The sequence below is a fragment of the Cuculus canorus genome, chromosome 21, assembly GCF_017976375.1.
Source record: "Cuculus canorus isolate bCucCan1 chromosome 21, bCucCan1.pri, whole genome shotgun sequence".
Classification (NCBI taxonomy): domain Eukaryota; kingdom Metazoa; phylum Chordata; class Aves; order Cuculiformes; family Cuculidae; genus Cuculus; species Cuculus canorus.
Genome location: NC_071421.1, coordinates 7,974,057 through 7,992,027, shown reverse-complemented (window position 1 = coordinate 7,992,027; position 17,971 = coordinate 7,974,057). Strand labels below are relative to the sequence as shown.

The 17,971-nt window shown below is 51.0% G+C and overlaps 1 protein-coding gene across 2 annotated transcripts; it reads right to left on the bottom strand.

The window, feature by feature from the left end:
- Positions 1-98: 98 nt before the first annotated feature.
- Positions 99-17,750, bottom strand: ZMYND12 (zinc finger MYND-type containing 12). 2 transcript variants are annotated; one of them, XM_054085753.1, is made up of 8 exons: positions 17,621-17,750; positions 16,231-16,372; positions 10,198-10,369; positions 8,899-9,068; positions 7,460-7,582; positions 6,629-6,749; positions 5,201-5,346; positions 99-3,599 (listed from the first exon to the last, which is right to left on the bottom strand). In XM_054085753.1, the coding sequence occupies exons 1-8, from the start codon at positions 17,698-17,700 to the stop codon at positions 3,474-3,476; spliced, it is 1,080 nt and encodes a 359-aa protein (XP_053941728.1). In that variant the 5' UTR covers positions 17,701-17,750; the 3' UTR covers positions 99-3,473. The 2 variants fall into 2 exon arrangements, with proteins under 2 accessions (XP_053941728.1, XP_053941729.1); XM_054085754.1 differs by lacking the exons at positions 16,231-16,372; positions 17,621-17,750 and adding an exon at positions 10,507-10,873.
- Positions 17,751-17,971: the final 221 nt, after the last annotated feature.

Below are 17,971 nucleotides of genomic sequence, written 5' to 3'. Positions count from 1 at the left end.
AAAGAAAAACGAGTTATTTTTTTAAAGCAACCTCACCCTTTTCAAGCCTTGGGTGGGTTGGCGCCAAGGAGGGAGAGGGCCGGGTTGCAGAGCAGTCGTCTCCGCCAGTGGCTTCTCATCTCCTTCACCTGAATTTCATCCGGGAGGGGGAAAAAGGGGAGGGGGGAATCTCTTTGGTTTTTGGTTTAATCTTGGCAATATTTGCCCAGCGGCGAAGCTCCGGCAGCCGCTCGCTATGACAGCATCCCTGGCCTTGCCACAACCCCAGCGCCACGCGGACACGTCCCTTTCTCCCCGCTCTGTGTATAGACTGGAAGATATTTATATTATATATATTTTTGTTCAATGGTTGTTAATAGTAGAGATGTTTAAGTTATAGCGTTCCTGATTCGACAAGCAACGTACTGTAAATATTCCCGGAGTATATTCCCACTGTATAATGTATACAAAAAGGTACAGAGGCAAAGGTAGAGTTCCGATAGTGACCGAGGAGAAGCTTTATACATGGAGAGGAGGAGTTTTGTAGAGTTCCTGCACTGTAGTTGTATTTTGTTGCACTGAATTTCCAGGCTGTAGTGGATTAAAAACCGGAGAAATACTGTCCTCAGCCACAGCTGAACCCCCTACCCTTCACGGAAAGTATCCCCTCTGCTGCTGTGGGAGCTCCTGGCACATTCCCAAAGTGACCGGCAGGGTTTTTATAAATAGTAAGGTGGGTTTTTTATTTATTTGTCTGGTTTGGAAGTGCTGAAAATAAAGGAGGGGGGAGGGGGGGACGGACCCAAAGGCCCCGGTGGTGAAGTTGCCCTGGTGGTGAAGTCGCCTCAGCGTTTCCCGCCAGGGTGGTTTTGTAAAGCAAATCCATAAACACAAGTGCCAAGAGAACAGAGAAAGGTGTGTGGTGTGTTAACAATAAACGGAATGGATGCAGCGACCCACCCTGCCCTCCCTGGTGCCTTTTTTTTCCAGCTTTGCCAAGCTCTCCCTATCGCTACTGGAAGGGATTCTTCCCGGGCTTTGCTCCGGGAGGTGGGGATGGTCGGGAATACCTGGAGCAGCACAGCTCCCCTCCATCATAGCATCCTCCTTGTGCTTAAACGCTGTCGCGTGGGCCAGATCTGACCCAACTCCTTTGTGATTCCCTGCAGCAGGGAGGGGAAAGGAGAAATCCCGCTGCCGGAGCCGGCTGTGGGAGCATGGTGGGAAGTCTGCTTCCCCCCAGCACTGGTTTGGAGATGAACACAGGCCCTGCAGACCTGGTTTGGAGCTGAGGCTCACAGTTATTCCTATATTTGGGGTTTGCTGGGATGGGAGCTGCTCTGCTCCTTGCTCCACATGGAGCCGTCCATCTGGGGAGCTGCAGCCAAACGGGCGGCGTGGAGCTTACCCAGCCACTCATGAGTGGCTCTTTCCCAGCTTAGCAAAGCTTTTCCTCCACGGGAACAGCTCTCCTGGTCATAAATGCCCCCCTTCAGTGCCTGAGCAGGTTGAAATTACCCTGAGTGGCCCTACTGGGGACTCGGTGCCCTGGAGCTGTGGGAGTTCCCAGCTGGAGCCTTGACCTGCTCAAGCCCCTTGTTGGACCCCAAAATGTGCCCCTTCTTCCTCTCCCTGGGGGATTATGAGGAGTGTTTACTGCGGGAGGGAGGTCTGAGGGCCGGGCAGAAGGGGGCTGGCTCTTGGCAGGGTTTTCTTTTTTTATCCCCACCCTGAGCTGACAGAGCGGTGAGTCTGAATGCTTTTGGGTGAAGAAACGCTGATCTTGGTCACTTCCAGCTTTGGAAGGGCATGTGCTGGAATGGCTGCTGCAGCATCCTGGGAAATGGGTCTTGGAAAATTTTTTTCCAAGTTCCCAAAAATGCTCTTTATTTGCCCAGAGCTCCTGCTCTCACCCACACTCGTGTTTCCCTTCCTGGCCCTTGCCCGTTGCTGCTCTTGGAGAAGCTCAGCTCCAGGCTGAGTTCATTTCCACACCATTCTTTATGGCATTAAACAGCCCCGAGTGGTGACACCGAGGCGCTGGTGCAGCGCAGCCGGCAGGCTCGGCCTGGCTGCAGAGCATCCCCAGGGATTACAGACTGCCATCACTGAGCCCTCAGCTCCAAATCCCCGGGCACGGTGACCCAAATCCTCCATGCCCTTAGGCGCTGTGCCAGCAGGCGCCATCGCCTCCTGGTATTCCCCATCCCACAGTCAGTCTGGCCGTGCAGAGACCTGCCCAGGGTGGATGTGTCCACCAGCATCTCCCATAGGAATGCTTGGAGTCTCCCACCTCAGCCCCTTTGCCGTGGGGCCCCTTGCGTACCCTGATGCTGTTCCACCAGTAATGAACATTGGCTGAAGTGGAGACTTTCCCTTCACCGGCATCAATCCCTGCTAATTGCTCAGGTCCCAGCTTGACGAAGTGTTTAAACAGTGTACTTGACTTCATCCCAATTCAGTGAGGCAATTAAACGCTCTCATTAATCCTCCTGAAGTAAATGAGACTTAATCGCAGGCTTAAAGCTCTGCAGAATCCAGACGTTCGCAGCGGGGTGAGTTTCCCTTCACCCCTTTCCCAGCTGTGCCAGCCTGTCACATGCTTCGGTGTCAGAGCTGAGCTTCCCTGCACAGAGCCCGGCTCGCGCTCCGTGGTCTCCTCTGGCCCTTCTGCCCCATCCCTTTATGGAAGGGTCTCGCGTGTCCCCTGCCCTACTCTCTGGGCAAGAGCTGTGGCTTGGGAGGGTGCTCGGGGCAGAACCGCCTGGTGACCCAAGGAATGTCCAACTCTTGAGGCTGGTGTCGGAGTTAATGGGATGCCTACGTGCGGCTGAGCTCTCAGCCGTGAGGAACCTGCATCTCCCTTGGGCTGGAAGCTCCAATTGGCCTTTTACTCCTTTTCCTCAAGGCTGCTTAGAGTCCCTTGTGCTGTTCTAATGGTCCCTCTTGCATGCGAGTTCCTCCGTAAGTGGAACAAATGAGTCCCTCAGCGCCAGGAGACTCGTCTACAGCTCTGCCAAAAGAGGGAACGTGGCTTGGGACGCGGAGGGGCGCTGTAGGGAGGTGTGGTGCCCGATCGAGCCCAGCCAGGGCTCCGGGAGAGGGCTAGAACCCTCCAGGTTGGGCAGCCAGCGAGGACCATCCCTGCATGCTTCCCACTGCCTCTTCATCACTAAACCAAAAGGCAAATTGCGCAAACCAGGAACAAATTCATCTCAGCTTCTGGACAGACAAAGTGAGGACAGGAGAGGCCATTGGCTTCGTCAGGAATCATTAGATAACGATTGCGGCATTGTGTGTTGGCTGCGCTTGCGTTTCAAGCCCTCCTGCTGTTATTCCGTAACGCTACAGGGGTCGATCAGCACATGAGAATGAATTGATCTCATAAAAGTTTAATTGTCAGACACCTGGAGATGGAAAGGGAAAGTGGCAGCAGGGAGGGCCCATGGTCTGTAACGGTTTTGTTGTCCATAGACTTGGGAAACCAAGCCAAGTTATTTTGTGGAGGAATAGGAAGGTTTGGTTTCAATCAGCTCTAACAAATGACTGATGGCTTCTAGGGACTCCGGCTGGGGCAGTTGTTTCACCAGGTTCAAGGCTTTCATCGCTGTCTCAGCAGCCTGGAACAGAACGGAAAGGACAAGGTAACAATCAGGAATTTGGCATTTCCCAACAGGCAGGTGAAACATCCACAGAGTCTCCCTGGAGGAGCAGCTCCAGCCAACCCCGCCACCTGCTTCCGAGGGTGACCCGCACAAGCTGCTTTACGGGAGCGAGCAAAGCTGCCAGCGGATCCTGTGTTTAGGATCCAGTGGTGCAGACAGAGGAGATTACAGATCCCAGCCCCCCGTGCTGGAGATGAGCTGCCTCCCTCTCGCACAGCAGCTCAGCCAAATGATCCCAAAGCTATTTCAGGAGAACTCAGCTGTATTGACTCAGTTGGAACTAAATCCCTCAATTCCCTTGGTGGCTCTCCCAGGGCTTTGACATTGTCACAACTAGAAAGCTTTGCCAGTTTTCTAATTTGAATTTCTTTCTTTGTGTCTTCCCAACACTGACTCACATCCTTGTTGCTTACTCTGATACAACAGAGGGACCATCACTGATTGGATTTTCACCCTCCAAAACACAAGCAGAAGGAACTTGGGCTTTTAACTCCCAGCCTGAACAGAAATGCCTGATTTCCAGATGTTTAGTGCTCAGCATTTCCTCAAAATCTGTGATTTTTAAATGGTTTGGGTTGGAAGGGACCTCAAAGCCCCTCCAGTCCCACCCCCTGCCAAGGGCAGGGAGCCCTCCCACTGGATCAGGGGCTCCAAGCCCCATCCAACCTGGCCTTGAACCCCTCCAGGGATGGGGCAGCCACCACTGCTCTGGGCAACCTGGGCCAGGGCCTCCCCACCCTCACAGCAAAACATTTCTTCCCAAGATCTCATGTCAGTCTTCCCTCTTTCAGCTTAAAACCATTCCCTCTCAACCTCTCCCTGCCCTCCCTGATCCAGAGCCCCTCCCCAGCTCTCCTGGAGCCCCTTTCAGTACTGGAAGCTGCTCTAAGGTCTCCCTGGAGCCTTCTCTTCTCCAGGCTGAACAATCCCAACTCTCTCAGCCTGTCCTCACACGGGGAGGTGCTCCAGCCCTTGGATCATCTTCATGGCCTCCTCTGGACTTACTCCAACTGATCCATGTCCTTCCTCTGCTGAGGACTCCAGACCTGGACCCAGAGCTCCAGGTGAGGTCCCACCAGAGCGGCAGATTCCATCCCCCACGCTGCTGCTGACACTGAAGTCAGCAGTCACATCTAACTTAATTTTTAGCCACAAATACAGGAGTGTTAATTCAAAATGGAATGGCAGAATCCGGCAGAGCAAACCTACGGTCACACCAGGACAACCATAGGGACTCTGCTCAAAGAGAGATGGACGTGTGCCTAAATGCCCCTTGTGGTTGACAGGTACTCTGCCAGGATACCCCACATAAAGGCCAAACCCAGAAAATGTGGATAACTACAGGATCTAGTGTAGATGGAACTACAGAAGCTATTGGATGGTCCAGCAGAGACCAAAACAGATGGATGGGGCTTTATTAGCCTTGACGGAGTGCAGATCGTGCGCTGGCTCCCAGCAGCTTTGTCCTTGGCCATCCCACACTGCAAGGCTGCTGTGGGCAACTGGATTCAAGGGATGGGGTAAGCGCTGAAACAGGCAATGGTCCCAAAACTTACCTTCGGTAAATCCTTGGCCAGGTAATATAGCATAGCAAGAGCATGTAAAACCCTGGCAGTTTCCCCCGGCTGTTGCTTTGGTGCCTCCTCCCTGACATCCAAAACTGTTCTCAGGACTCGGATCGCTTCGGCTTGCTGGGCTTTAGCTGCATCAAGAACAAAATAATCCTGTTGGATGTATGCATGCGTAAAAGATAATATATTCCAAACTGTCCAATTATCTCTTCTAGACATCAAAGCATTTCTTCTCCAAGCATCCACGCGGTATCCCAGCTCCATGCAAATTCCATACCCATTAACAGATATCTTTTCATCCAGTCAGTAATTGTGTTGATTAGCCTTTAGTGAGGATGTGGAGTCATAACAGCTGCATGAAAAGAGCAACTTTCATACTCGTGTCGTAACTGAAGATGGTATCGCTTGGCCCTGTCTTGGTGTGGTTCCTCCTGGATGGAGACAACACCAGGCAATGGAATTTAGAGGAACGTTTCTCTTCTCCAACAATATTCTTGTTAGCATAGATGGTAGAAAGAAGACCAGGACCCGGGTCCGGTTTGACTTTAGCAGAGTGTAGAGCAGTGCCACACACACTCGTGTATCTCCTAACGTTTTATGCACCTTTATGTCCCAGTGGGAGATTCTCCAACTTCATTCCTGAGAGCATTACCCAGGTTAATACACCTGATCATCAGCACAAGCGATTCCATCGTGCCCTACTGCCTCAGAAGACAGAGCTGTAAACCTGCCTGAGGGAGATGAAACGTCACTTTCACATAATTAAATGGAGACAAACGAGCTGCAGGGAAACGAGAATGTTGCAGTGGAATCGAATCCTGAAAGGCAAAACTTTGTATTGCTGCAGTCACTGCCAAGGTCGCTGCGCGTAGGAGCATGTGAACAAAAAGGGCAAAGCTGCGTTTCCACTTCAATACCCTCGTTTGTTCTGTCCAGCGCCATCCACCAAGCTTCAGCATCAGAAATAGTCATGATTTCTCTTACATTTGGTCTAAGGAAACGCCACACAAACCCCAAAACTGTAAATATGAACAGCAGGACGTATGGATTCTTCCACCTCAGCCCTGTAAATATGAACAGTATGATGTATGGATTCTTCGGCCCCAATGCTGTGAGTACGAGCCGTAGGATGTATGGATTCTTTAACCCTAAAGCTGTAAATACCATCAGTAGGATGTACAGATTCTTTAACCCCAACACCATAAATAGCAACAGTAGGATGTATGGATTCCTCAAACTCAACACCATAAATACCAACAGTAGGATGTATGGATTCTTCGACCTCAACACCATAAATACCAACAGTAAAATGTATGGATTCTTTAACCCCAACGCTGTGAAGACCAACAGTAGGATACATGGATCCTTTAACGTCCCAGCCTTCAAACGGTTCTGCGCAATAGCAGTGCTTACTCATAGGGTCTTCACTGAGTTCCTTGTCCTCGGTGAACGGAGACATTTCCGGTTGTGACTGCAGCGCTTGCTCTTGTGCTTGCACTGACTTCAGGAGAAAGGCATGCCAGATGCTGGTTACCTATCAGGAAGCAAAGGAGTTATTTCACTTGTATGAATACCTGGTATTTAGCAACCGGCTGTTCTGTAAACAACGTCCCCTGCAATGCACAACAACCGGTGTGCCTGCTGGTTAGTGAGCTGGCTGGGTGTTTCACGGAGTGATCCAACCACTCTTTGCCCAGCATAGCCTTAGTCGGAAGCTCATTTCTCCATCTGAGCCTTAATTTTAATGAAATGTGAACAAATCTCACTCAATTGTTAACTAAAAGGAGACTGGGTTAGAGTTTATGAGGGGAACGGAGGCAGATTGCACAGCTGCCAAAGCCTTATTTCCATGGAAAATCTGGCTAAACAAACAAAAGCTTTTTTTTTACCAGTTATGACTCATTAACTAATTGTTACCTCCCTTCCTTGATCACTCTGTTCTCACAGTGTGAGATGTGACTTTTAATTTATTCTCAGTGTAAATTTTATCTGGCTCGTTTGTATCCCGCTGCTACCCAGCAGCTCCTCCCTGGCTATGGAAACTCCTCAGCAACCTCCTCTGCTCGTGGTGACTCTCTTCAACCTCTAGCACGGGGGATTTGGTAGCAAAGCCAATTTTTTAAGGCTGGGCTGCCCAGATTGAAGACAACTTGAATAACAGTGGTTTTACTGAGTATAAAAGAAGAAGAGGACAGGAAAAAAAAAAAGAGAACAATATAGAGGATGAGCTTTAGTTTTACCAACCTTAGCATAGAGTGAGTTTGCTACGTCCATTTTGTTCTGGCGAAGGAAAATGTTAGCCATGTGGAAATACCCTCCGGCAGCCTCAACAGAATTTAGTCCGAGCATAGAACTAACCAGGTAAACCTAGAATTGGTATGAAAAAATAAATGAAAGGAGTTTAACGCTTGTATCAAACCTGGGGAATTTTTCACTGTAGATTCATAATATTGTGAGCGTTCTTCTTTTTTCTGTGTAAATATAGTGTTATACCTGATTACAGCTGTAAAATAGGGTACTAAGAAAGCTGTATTTTGGGGTTTACACAAAGGAATGCAATGCCCTGGTCCCCTGCTTGCTAGGGCAGAGGATCCTTATCACAGCACGTTACACTGCTGGAGCAGGTTTCCCGCATCTCCTCTCTCCCTGTGCAACCCCCGTGTGTTCCATCTTCAAACACACAACCTGCCAGTGCGTTCCGGCTCTCCAGCCCTGCCTGGTTCTCCCCCCACAGCCCCAGCCAAAGCCAGGGGAGCAGGAGAGGCGGTGGGGCATTCCAGCTATTCATTCTAAGCTGGCGTGTGACTCTCAGCAGATCTGACACGTAGCCAAAGTTCAGGCAGGTCTTGGGCTGTTCTGACGTAGAGCAGCCACTTGCTAATAGCAAAAAACTATTATCTGGCATCCTTCCAGGGTACCTGAAAAACAATGGCACAGGGGGAATCCCTCCCAGGTGGTTTACGGACAAAACAAAGACATATATACCTACTATAATGGAATGGATCTAATTCTCCTCAACTGTCATCACTTACGCCCACACAAAGCTACTATCAAGTTCAACAGTAGTGGGTATTCATCACTCTGCGCTGGATAAATTTAGGCTACATGGGACATAAATAGGATTTGTAGAGTTCATCTGCCTTTGGGGGATCAAATGACAGCCCAAGCATCCTCAGGAACAGAGATGGCAGCAACCACCACTTCAGATATGACCAAACGGCTCTTGTGGATAAAAAGACTGAATTGCGGAAAATGCCATGGAACCAGGCACTTAATGAGGCACTCGTTAAACAAGAGCTGATGAGAAAGGCTGTGGAACAGGAAAGAATTGAGGAAAATGAGAGCCAACTTAAAAAGTGACTTATCTGTTGAATAAAAGGCAAGGACAGCAGTTTGGGGTAGGAATGTCTGTCTGTCCCAAGGCTGTGACAAAGCTGGGAGATGCATTTACAAGCAGATGCAGTGAAGACAAGGTACACGTCACTTCGAGGGAATAAGGATAACGGGTAAAACACAAACACAAGGATACGCAGGTGTCTTAATCCTGGAAATTCAGGTGTTTGTGCTGTGAACCTACTCGGTACCTAAATCAGGATCACAAACCCGCCTGCTGGGGTTATCAGATCTGGAAGTGTTGGAGAAGGAAGAAAGAGTGAAGCGTTTCCATATTTGAGCCACCTTACTTCATTTGCCAAGTGATATAAAGCCTGGTCAAAGTTTCCTCCAGCAGCACAGAAAAGCCCCAGAGAACGCTGTAGTTTACACTGAACAGCAACGCTGCAGTCTGGAGTTTTGAGGACAATCCACTCGGCTTGGGAGAGATATTTGGATGCCTGCAGAGGATGGCCAGCTCCTGAAACAACACATAGAAAATAAGCAGGATAAAGAGCATCTTTCTATTTAGAAAATTAGAAAATACTGCCCATGGATCCTTTGCAGTAGTTGGATATGGAGATCTGTGGATTCCCCACTTCTCTCCCAAGTGCTCCTCGGGTGTTCAAAATCTGATTTACAGACAGGTTGAGTGTCTAGAGCTGCAAGATGCCCCATCCCTGGAGGGGTTCCAGGCCAGGTTGGATGGGGCTTGGAGCTCCCTGATCCGGTGGGAGGTGTCCCTGCCCATGACAGGGGGGTGGAACTGGATAGGCTTCGAGGTCCCTTCCAACACAAACCATTCTATGATTTTATAAGAGAAGCCACAAATTGTGTATTGCATTCAAAATCCCTGAAACACGTGTTCAGAACGGGTTAGCTACAGGCTAACTAACTAATGACTTGTGCATTATCACACTGGAATTACTCACGTTGTTTTTTTTCCCCCTTCTGCCACACCATTTACGCCAATCCCTGAGAGAACTCAGTTCTGCCACCGGAGCATTGTGTGTGCTCCTGTAATGGTAATGATTTACAGTGATCCCTCAGTCCTTTGCGTCTGCAGCCGGGGAGAGCAACTCTCCACGTGCAGAGTCCTAATCTGACATGTTTAATAAAGCAAGCAGTCCATGAGAAAAAGCTCCGCTGCAGGCAGAGTGTGCTTTTGTGAATGAGCCGAGGTGTTCTTCTGATGCAACGGCCTCAGAAATGTTTGCTGGCTCCCCGAGATAAGAGCGCAACCAACCACCCTCGGGAATTTAATGCTTTTTTGGGAGTCATGCGAGGTAACCAGACCACAGAGGTAACAAATAGATTTTCATACTGCTTCTCTTGTGGGAATCGCGGAGACAGAGAAAACATTTCATCTGCTTTCATCGATCTTTCGGTACTGATGAGCGATCCTTTTCCCCAGACCCACACAAAAAAGGGGTGTGTGCATGACTTCTCTAATATCTCTGAAATGCCCTTGAGGCAGGGCAGGGTAGAGACATGGCACAATGTTGAAACAGCAGAGTTAGTCCTTCCTGGATAAAGGGTAAAAGGAAACCAGAAACCTGACCCAAGGGAGGTCTTGCCCTTGCCAACGTTACTATTTAGACAATACTTACCAGCCAAGGCCTCAGCCAAGAGGAGATAAGCAGGCACCAGTTGCACAGAATTTGAGCCGTACACTTCAGTGCTGAAACGCAGGGCATGCAGAGCTGCGGGTATTGCTTCCTTATGCTTCCCATCCAAAATAAACTCCTGGGCTCTGTGGTACGCGAGATCGATGATGTGTTTCTGTGGGGAAATAGGGACAGAGTGAGTGAAGGAAAAGGAGACATAAAACATTCAGGTTTACAAAGTATAAACCCGTGATCGTGACATTTTTTGTGTCTGTAATTAATGGGTGGAAATTAAAGCTGTCACAGTAGAACCTGGCTTTCATTCCTGCTTTTAGCAGGAACAGCTTTGGACATCCTCTTTGGTCATGCGGTGTCTTAGGAGATGAAGAATCCTTCACGCCTACAAAAAAGGACTAACAAGGCTGCAGTAATAAAAGCTGTGAAGCACAGAAAATACTCATCACAAGACCATAGAAAAGATTAGACAAAGGGGCTACGGCAGGGTTTTGCTGACGGTAACAACGGTGACTCACAGCAGGCAGCGGGGCGTATGGTTTGCCAAGCCGGTGCCAGCATGGCACGCCTCCAGCTGCGTGAGACGTGCTCTGGAAGCGAGGAGCTGCAGCTTCCTCCCACCCTCTCCCGGCCAGTTCTAGGTCTGGTATTTGGAGCACAGCGCCTGGAAAGCCAATCACAATCAGAACACCCTAACGCACTTGGACTCCTCCATATCCATTACCCAAGCTGGGTTTGGTGGTCAAGCAGATGCTGTGGGATCTCTGTTGCCAGAATCCAGAGTTTCTTCTACGTACGCTTCCTTTCTGCCTGTTGCTGCTTCTTGCAGTCCTTGCCGCCTTTCATCTTTTCACCCTTTGCAGCGTCTGATCCACTCACCAGCTCCATAAACCTATTCCTTTTGGAACGCCTGTGTGCTGCCGAGAGCTCTGTGACAGCTGTAGACGTTGTGCCCTTACAACATGTCAAGGGATGCCAGCAAAAAAAAGCCAGGATGCTTCTTTACCGGTTTCTTTTGGCACCCAGTGTAACCAGTGCCAACTCCCAACACTTCTGGGTTGGCTTTTCACACAAGTGGTGCAGCGGGAATGCAGCCTGGAGTGAAATCTTGCTGCTGGTGTGCCCAGCAGTCAGCCAGGCGCTCGCTCTTGTCTTGCTCGGAGGCACGGGCACGCCTGTGCGGTGAGCGCCAGGAGAAAATACCACCTTACTTCTTTGTTGCCTTCTGTTTTCCAGCTGGGGCTGAGCAGAGGACAGAAAAAACGAATCCTAGTGCTTCCAGGCTTCGGCATTTTGCTGAGCTTTAAGTGCTCAGAGGGAGGCAGACACGACTGGTGAAGGAACAGCTCGGGGACAGGGAGCCTCAAGCACAGCCTATGTGTGTTTCCTGGAGATCCTGGCTGAGACAAAGGAACATCCTTTCCGGATTAATGAGGGTGGTGAAGAACAGCACCCTGCTACAGCAAGGAGAGCCAAGAGCTGGAAAACACAATGGCTCTTGATCAGGAAGTGCAGGGACAGGACAAGGTGGGATGCTTTAAAGTTGGAAGCGGGGAGATTTAGAAGAGATCTTAGTGAGAAATGTTTTGCTGTGAGGGTGGGGAGGCCCTGGCCCAGGGTGCCCAGGTGGTGGTTGCCCCATGCCTGGAGGGGTTCCAGGCCAGGTTGGATGGGGCTTGGAGCCCCTGATCCAGTGGGAGGTGTCCCTGCCCATGGCAGGGGTGGAACTGGAGGGGCTTTGAGGTCCCTTCCAACCCAACCCATTCCATGATTTACAATCCCCTCTCTAGCCCTGAGCTGACAATGTGGACTGAAAAAGGCTGTGACCAAACCAAAGCTGTGCTGGGGGAGCATATAGTGCCCAAGACAAACTCAGCACATGCCCAGGGTGAGGAGCGACAGAAGCTGCTATTTGACAGGCTGCCTCTTCTCTCCATGCCACTCTTCCAGTCTCACAACCGGCACTGGCTTTGGTGTGTGGGTACCAAGCCGACTGTCATCTGGGGAGGTGCTGGAGACCAGGATCATCCCTTTTTCACTCATTGCCACTAGGATCATCACTGCTTCCTGGGATGTAAGCTTCTTCAGAACATCTGCAAGGAGGGCAACCTGGGGGTTACACTTTCGCTCAGCTCCAAGAAGAGAAGAAAGGGCAGGAGACAACAGAAGCCCTGCAGCGCTGAATAGTCAAGCCTGCGCAGTTACAGGCCTTGGGGGGATCATAAACTTGGGCCCTGCACGCTTTTTCATCTCGCCCCACGCCCCCGGACCTGCACACTTTGGCCTCCTTTCATGTGTGCTGCAATTACAGAGATTTCTCTGAAGATGCCCCCACACAGTTTTCCCCCAGTTGGGGTTTGAGGAGGCTGAGGACCCCAACTCTGCTCCAGGTGGGAGTGGGGCAATGGGGAACACACACAAGGCTCAGCACCACATTCTTTTAACTCACTCATAGGCACCAAAAATGTTGGCAAGCGTGAAGAAAATGACGATTTCAAGAGGAAAGCAGGCGTTCAGTCAGTGTGAGTTGAAACCTGCAGTTGGCAGGGCAGGAATTGGGAGCTGGCTGAGGCCGGGAGCTCTTCCAGGAGCCAGGGGCTGCGGTAAGAGAACATCATGCCGGCAGGTGAGGCCATTCTGCAAACAGAAACCTGGAGCTTTGTCAGTCGGAGGTGCTGGCTGCAGGCAGCCCCCTGGCTCTGTTGACAACAGCAGATTTCTATCAACAAAGCTCTGGAATACAGAGGTGTGGAACTCAAAACCTCCTGGCTTTTGGCTTCATGCACCTTCCCTTAGGCCACAGGGCTTTTTGAAGTGCACGAACTTTCCTGTGTCCTACCTGAGGCTTGAGCTGTGTTTTCCAAATTCTTCACTGTGTGAAGTACATCTCCCTGGACTTGGTGCTGGTGAGACCACACTTCGAATCCTGGGTTCAGTTCTGGCCCCTCACTCCAAAAAAGACCTTGAGGGGCTGGAGCACGGCTGGAGAAAGGGATAGAGCTGGGGAAGGGTCTGGAGAACAGGGGTCGTGGGAGCGGCTGAGGGCCCTGGGGCTGTTTATCCTGGAGAAGAGGAGGCTGAGGGGAGACTTCACGGCTCTCTGCGGCTCCCGGACAGGAGGTTGTGGGGAGGTGAGTGCTGGGCTCTGCTCCCAAGGGACAGCGATGGGATGAGAGGAAACAGCCTCAATTGCACTAGGGGAGCTTTAGTTTAGATATTAGGAAAAATTTCTTTACTGAAAGTGTGGTGAAGCCCTGGCAGAGGCTGCCCAGGGTAGTGGAGGAGTCTCCATCCCTGGAGGTGGTCAAAAAAATGTGTGGCTGTGGCACTTTGGGACACAGTTTAGCAGGCACAGTGGGATTGAACGAGCTGAGAGGTCTTTTCCAACCTTAATGATTCCATGATTCTACAGCAGAAATATCCAAAAATAACAAACCTGTGGACAGGCTTTGAGCAGGTTTTTCTCTGATCATCACATAACTTTTCCTTGAGCTCCAAAGGTCTTTAAAGCATTTTTGCTGGCTCTGTGAACAGGAATGTGATGGAGCCACCCGGACAGGGCAGTAAATAACCTCACCCTCTTCACTTTGCTCTTCCAAAGCTCGTCAGCCTGTCTGGGGCAAACGCTGGCTCCCCTCTGCCTTGCTCTGCGTGAAGGCAGACGGCATTTTGGGCCAGCAGCTGCTGTGAAGGAACTCAGGTAACAAGATGTATCTGCTTTTTTGCTCTTCTCTTTAGAGGAACAGAAGAGAAAGTGCCCTTGCACATACCGTTCCCAGGATGTGTTTTATTTAAGTAGCTTGGAGACAAAGGTCAAAGAAGAAACATAGCAGGGTTGTTAAAGATCTCATAAAAATCTCTACTTTGAAAAAAAACCCTGTGTTCACTCTCTGTGACTTCTCTCATGATGTCATTTCGAGCCTCGGCTCAAGCTGCCGGATCGCAGCTGCCGACTGCTAACCTAGACACACGCTCCAATAGAGGAGTGACTCCGGAGTCCCCACCGGCCCCACCTTCCTGATGAACCCTAATAAAAGTGAAAGATTAGCTTCCAGCTAACCCAGGGGCACGTGGCCTTTTGTAATGCATATTTTACGTGCTCTGAAATCAGTGATGTAATAACAGCAGGTTTGAACAGCAGCATTCAGCATGAAGGTGAAGATTCCTGGGAGCGCTGTGACAGTTAACCCGTCACCTGATAACCCTGATAAGGCCAAGTTTATCTTTTTTCTTTGCAGACTTTATAAACGTGACCCTGAATAAAGGTGCCTCTGCACTTTTCCTGACACTCCTGGGATACGCTGTCCTAACATGCTTGGACTGTGGTCAACAGTCCTGCCCATGATTTTCAAGCAGATGGGATTTTCAAAGCCAACGTGGGTTGTCAGTGCCCAGTTCCTATGAAGCCTGAAAGAACCTGCTGCCCAGAGCCTTTCGCAAGCTCTCACCAAGCAGGTCTTCTGCCTACGCAGGTTCCACCCCTTTTGGACTTTCTCTTTCTGGATGCTCCTGAGAAAGCCCACAGCAATGAGCTGGTCACCAAATACCAGCATTCAGTTCAGAAACAACCTTAAAAATACTATGTGATGTTAATGGATTGAGAACAGCCCTGTGAAGAAAGATTTGGGTAGTTGGTGGATGAGAAGCTCAACATGAACTGGTAACGTGTGCCCACAGCCCGGAAACCAACCATGTCTTGGGCTGCATCCAAAACAGTGGGACCAGCAGGTCAGGGAAGTGATTCCGAGCCTCTGCTCTGATGAGACCCCACCTGAAGCCCTGGGTCCACCTCTGGAGTCCTCAGCACAGGAAAGACATGGATCAGTTGGAGTAAGTCCAGAAGAGGCCATGAAGATGATCTAAGGGCTGGAGCACCCCCCATGCGAGGACAGGCTGAGAGAGTTCGCGTTGTTCAGCCTGGAGAAGAAAAGGCTCCAGGGAGACCTTAGAGCAGTTTCCAGTACTGAAAGAGGCTCCAGGAAAGCTGGGGAGGGGGCTCTGGATCAGGGAGTGCAGGGACAGGACAAAGGGGAACGGTTTTCAGCTGAAAGAGGGGAGATTGAGATGAGATCTTAGGCAGAAATGTTTTGCTGTGAGGGTGGGGAGGCCCTGGCCCAGGTTGCCCAGAGCAGTAGTGGCTGCCCCATCCCTGGAGGGGTTCCAGGCCAGGTTGGATGGGGCTCGGAGCCCCTGATCCAGTGGGAGGTGTCCCTGCCCATGGCAGATGGTGGGACTGGATGGGCTTTGAGCTCCCTTCCAACCCAAATCATTCCATGATTCTAAGATTCTATGTAAAATCCAGAAGACTAACGCTGTTCATCTTATTTTGATGGCTGCCAGCTCACTTTCAGCCATCCCATTATTCTGTGATGAGGAGTTATGCAATGACAGAAGGATAATTTATTTTTATGGGCAAGATCATTTTAAGCTGCAGATGCATTTGGGTGGGTTATTTTGTTTTATCAACACTGTGGAGAAGCAGATCCTGTTGCCCCATAAACAAACAAACAAACAAACAAGAAAGAGTTGAAAACCACCAGGGCTGGAAAGGAGCTGCACATCTGCACCGCCCACAAAGCCAAAAACAGAGATAAAAGAGTGGAGTTAGTGGGAAAGGGCGTTTAAAATTGGCCAGGTAAACAAATGGAACGGACTTTGTTTCTTTGCCCCTTTGCTTTGAGGAAGGGGAATCCCTCTCATCAAGCAAAGGATGCAAGAAGCAAAACTCAGTTGGATCCTGGAGAAACTGGAGAGATGGACAAAGTACTTGGACAGGTGGGACATCCAGGACCGGCGCTGCCTGAAGAAGCTCAGGGCTTTGAGAAAGTTGGAAAAGGCAGGAGGCAAAGATGCTCCCACCCCACTTATTAGGGAGTTTTTGTCTTAAAAGAAATTGAAGCTCTGTAACTCGGTAGTGACCAATGAGTGCCCAACACCTCAGGCATCCCAAGACAGGAAGAGAAGACTTAATTAAATGGTATTCTTGATAAACTTTGAAGTATTTGTTTTCCTTGTACATACCTTCCTCTTCACCAGCTGCTCCACGTTGTGTTTCCTTTCTTTCTCAGAAAGAGGAAAAGGGAGGAACGTACAGACTGGAATCAGCAGCTGGCATATTTGCTCATGGATGCTGACCCAGTCGGCTTGCTGATGGTCGACATTGCTACCAAAATAAAGGAAGAGCAATACTTTTGTTTGCTTGGAAACGATGTCAGGAAAGGTTTTTGCCTGTTTTATCTCCTGGGTGAAAAGGAATTACCCATGTTATTTGTGTAAACACCTGACACGCTCATTGCGCTGCTTCTATTTGATGTGGGCACTGTTGGAAGTGAGGAGGAATGCTTCAGCGGAGTGTTCCCACTCCAGTCCCACCACTTTGCCTGCTGAGCTTCATCCTGGGCCTGCTCCTTGTCTCCCAGTCTCCATCCCATCCTTGTCCCTGCCTCCTGGGCCTCATCCCTGCTGCCCAGGCATCATCCTAGGTGTCACTCCTGTGTCCTAAGCTTTGTCCTGGGCTTTGTCTCTGTATCATAAGCCTCACGTAGGGGCTAGTCCCTCCCTCTTTCCCTGTCCATGTGCCTCAGACTGTCTCAAGCTTTGTCCCTGTCTCCCAGCCCTTGCCCTGGGCCTGTCTCTGCATTCTAGGCCTGGTTCTGCCTCCAGGGCATTGTCCCAAGTCTTGTCCTGGGCTTGTTCCTGCTTCCAGGGCCTCACTCTGGACTTTTTCCTTGTGTTCTGAGCCTTGTCCTGTGCTTCCTCCCTGTCATTGTCCCCATCCTGGGCCTGTTCCCACCTCCTAAGCCTCTCTCTTGGTTTTCCCTGTGCATCCCGATCCTTATCCCAGGGCTGCTCCCTGCCCCTTGCCCTGTCTTTGTATCCTAGAACCGTTCCTGCCTCTCAGGCCTCACCCTGGGCCTTGTCCCAGGCTTCCTCCCTGCCTATGGTCCCATCCTGGGCCTGTTTCTGTCTCCTGGACCTCTCCCTTGACCTTCTCCCTATGTTCTGATCCTTGCCCTGGGGATAGTCCCTACATCTTGCCCTGTCCTGGCCCTGTTCCTGCCTCTCGGACCTCATCCTGGGCTGTCTTAGTATGTCCTGAGCCTTGTCCTGGGTTTCCTCCCTGCCACTGTCCCCATCCCACATCTGTTCCCACCTCCCAAGCCTCCCTCTGGGCTTTCTCCGTGCATCTGGATCCTTGTCCCAGGGCTGCTGCCTGCCCCTTGCCCTGTCCCTGCGCCCCAGGACTGCTCCTGCCTCTCTGGGCCTTGTCCCAGGCTCCCTCCCTGCCTTTGTCCCCACCCTGGCCCCCCTCCCGGGCCTCTCCCTGGGCCTCGCCCCCGCGCCCCTCTCCCCTGTCCCTGTCCCCCACCCGTTGCTTCCCGGTGCCCCCGCAGCCGGCGGGGCCTCTCACCAGTAGTAGGTGACGCGGCAGTGCTGGCAGCGGACCCGCCCGGCCGCCCCGCACAGCTCGCAGCGCGGGGACCCCGCCATGCTCGGCCCTCGCACCGCTCCGGACGCGCTGCCGCGTTGCCATAGAGACACTTCCGGCGCGTGAGGGGGGTGGGGCTCATTGGGCAGAAGGGGCCGGGAGGGGCGGGGCGGGGGCGGAGCGGATTGCCCGAAAGGGACAGAGGGGCGTGGCCTATTGGCCAAAAGAGGGGAGATGATTGGTCGAGAGAGTTAAGGGGCGGGGCCTACTGGACGGAGACGGAGCGAATTGGCTGAAAAAGTCAGAGGGCGCGGGGAGAGGAGAGAAACAGAG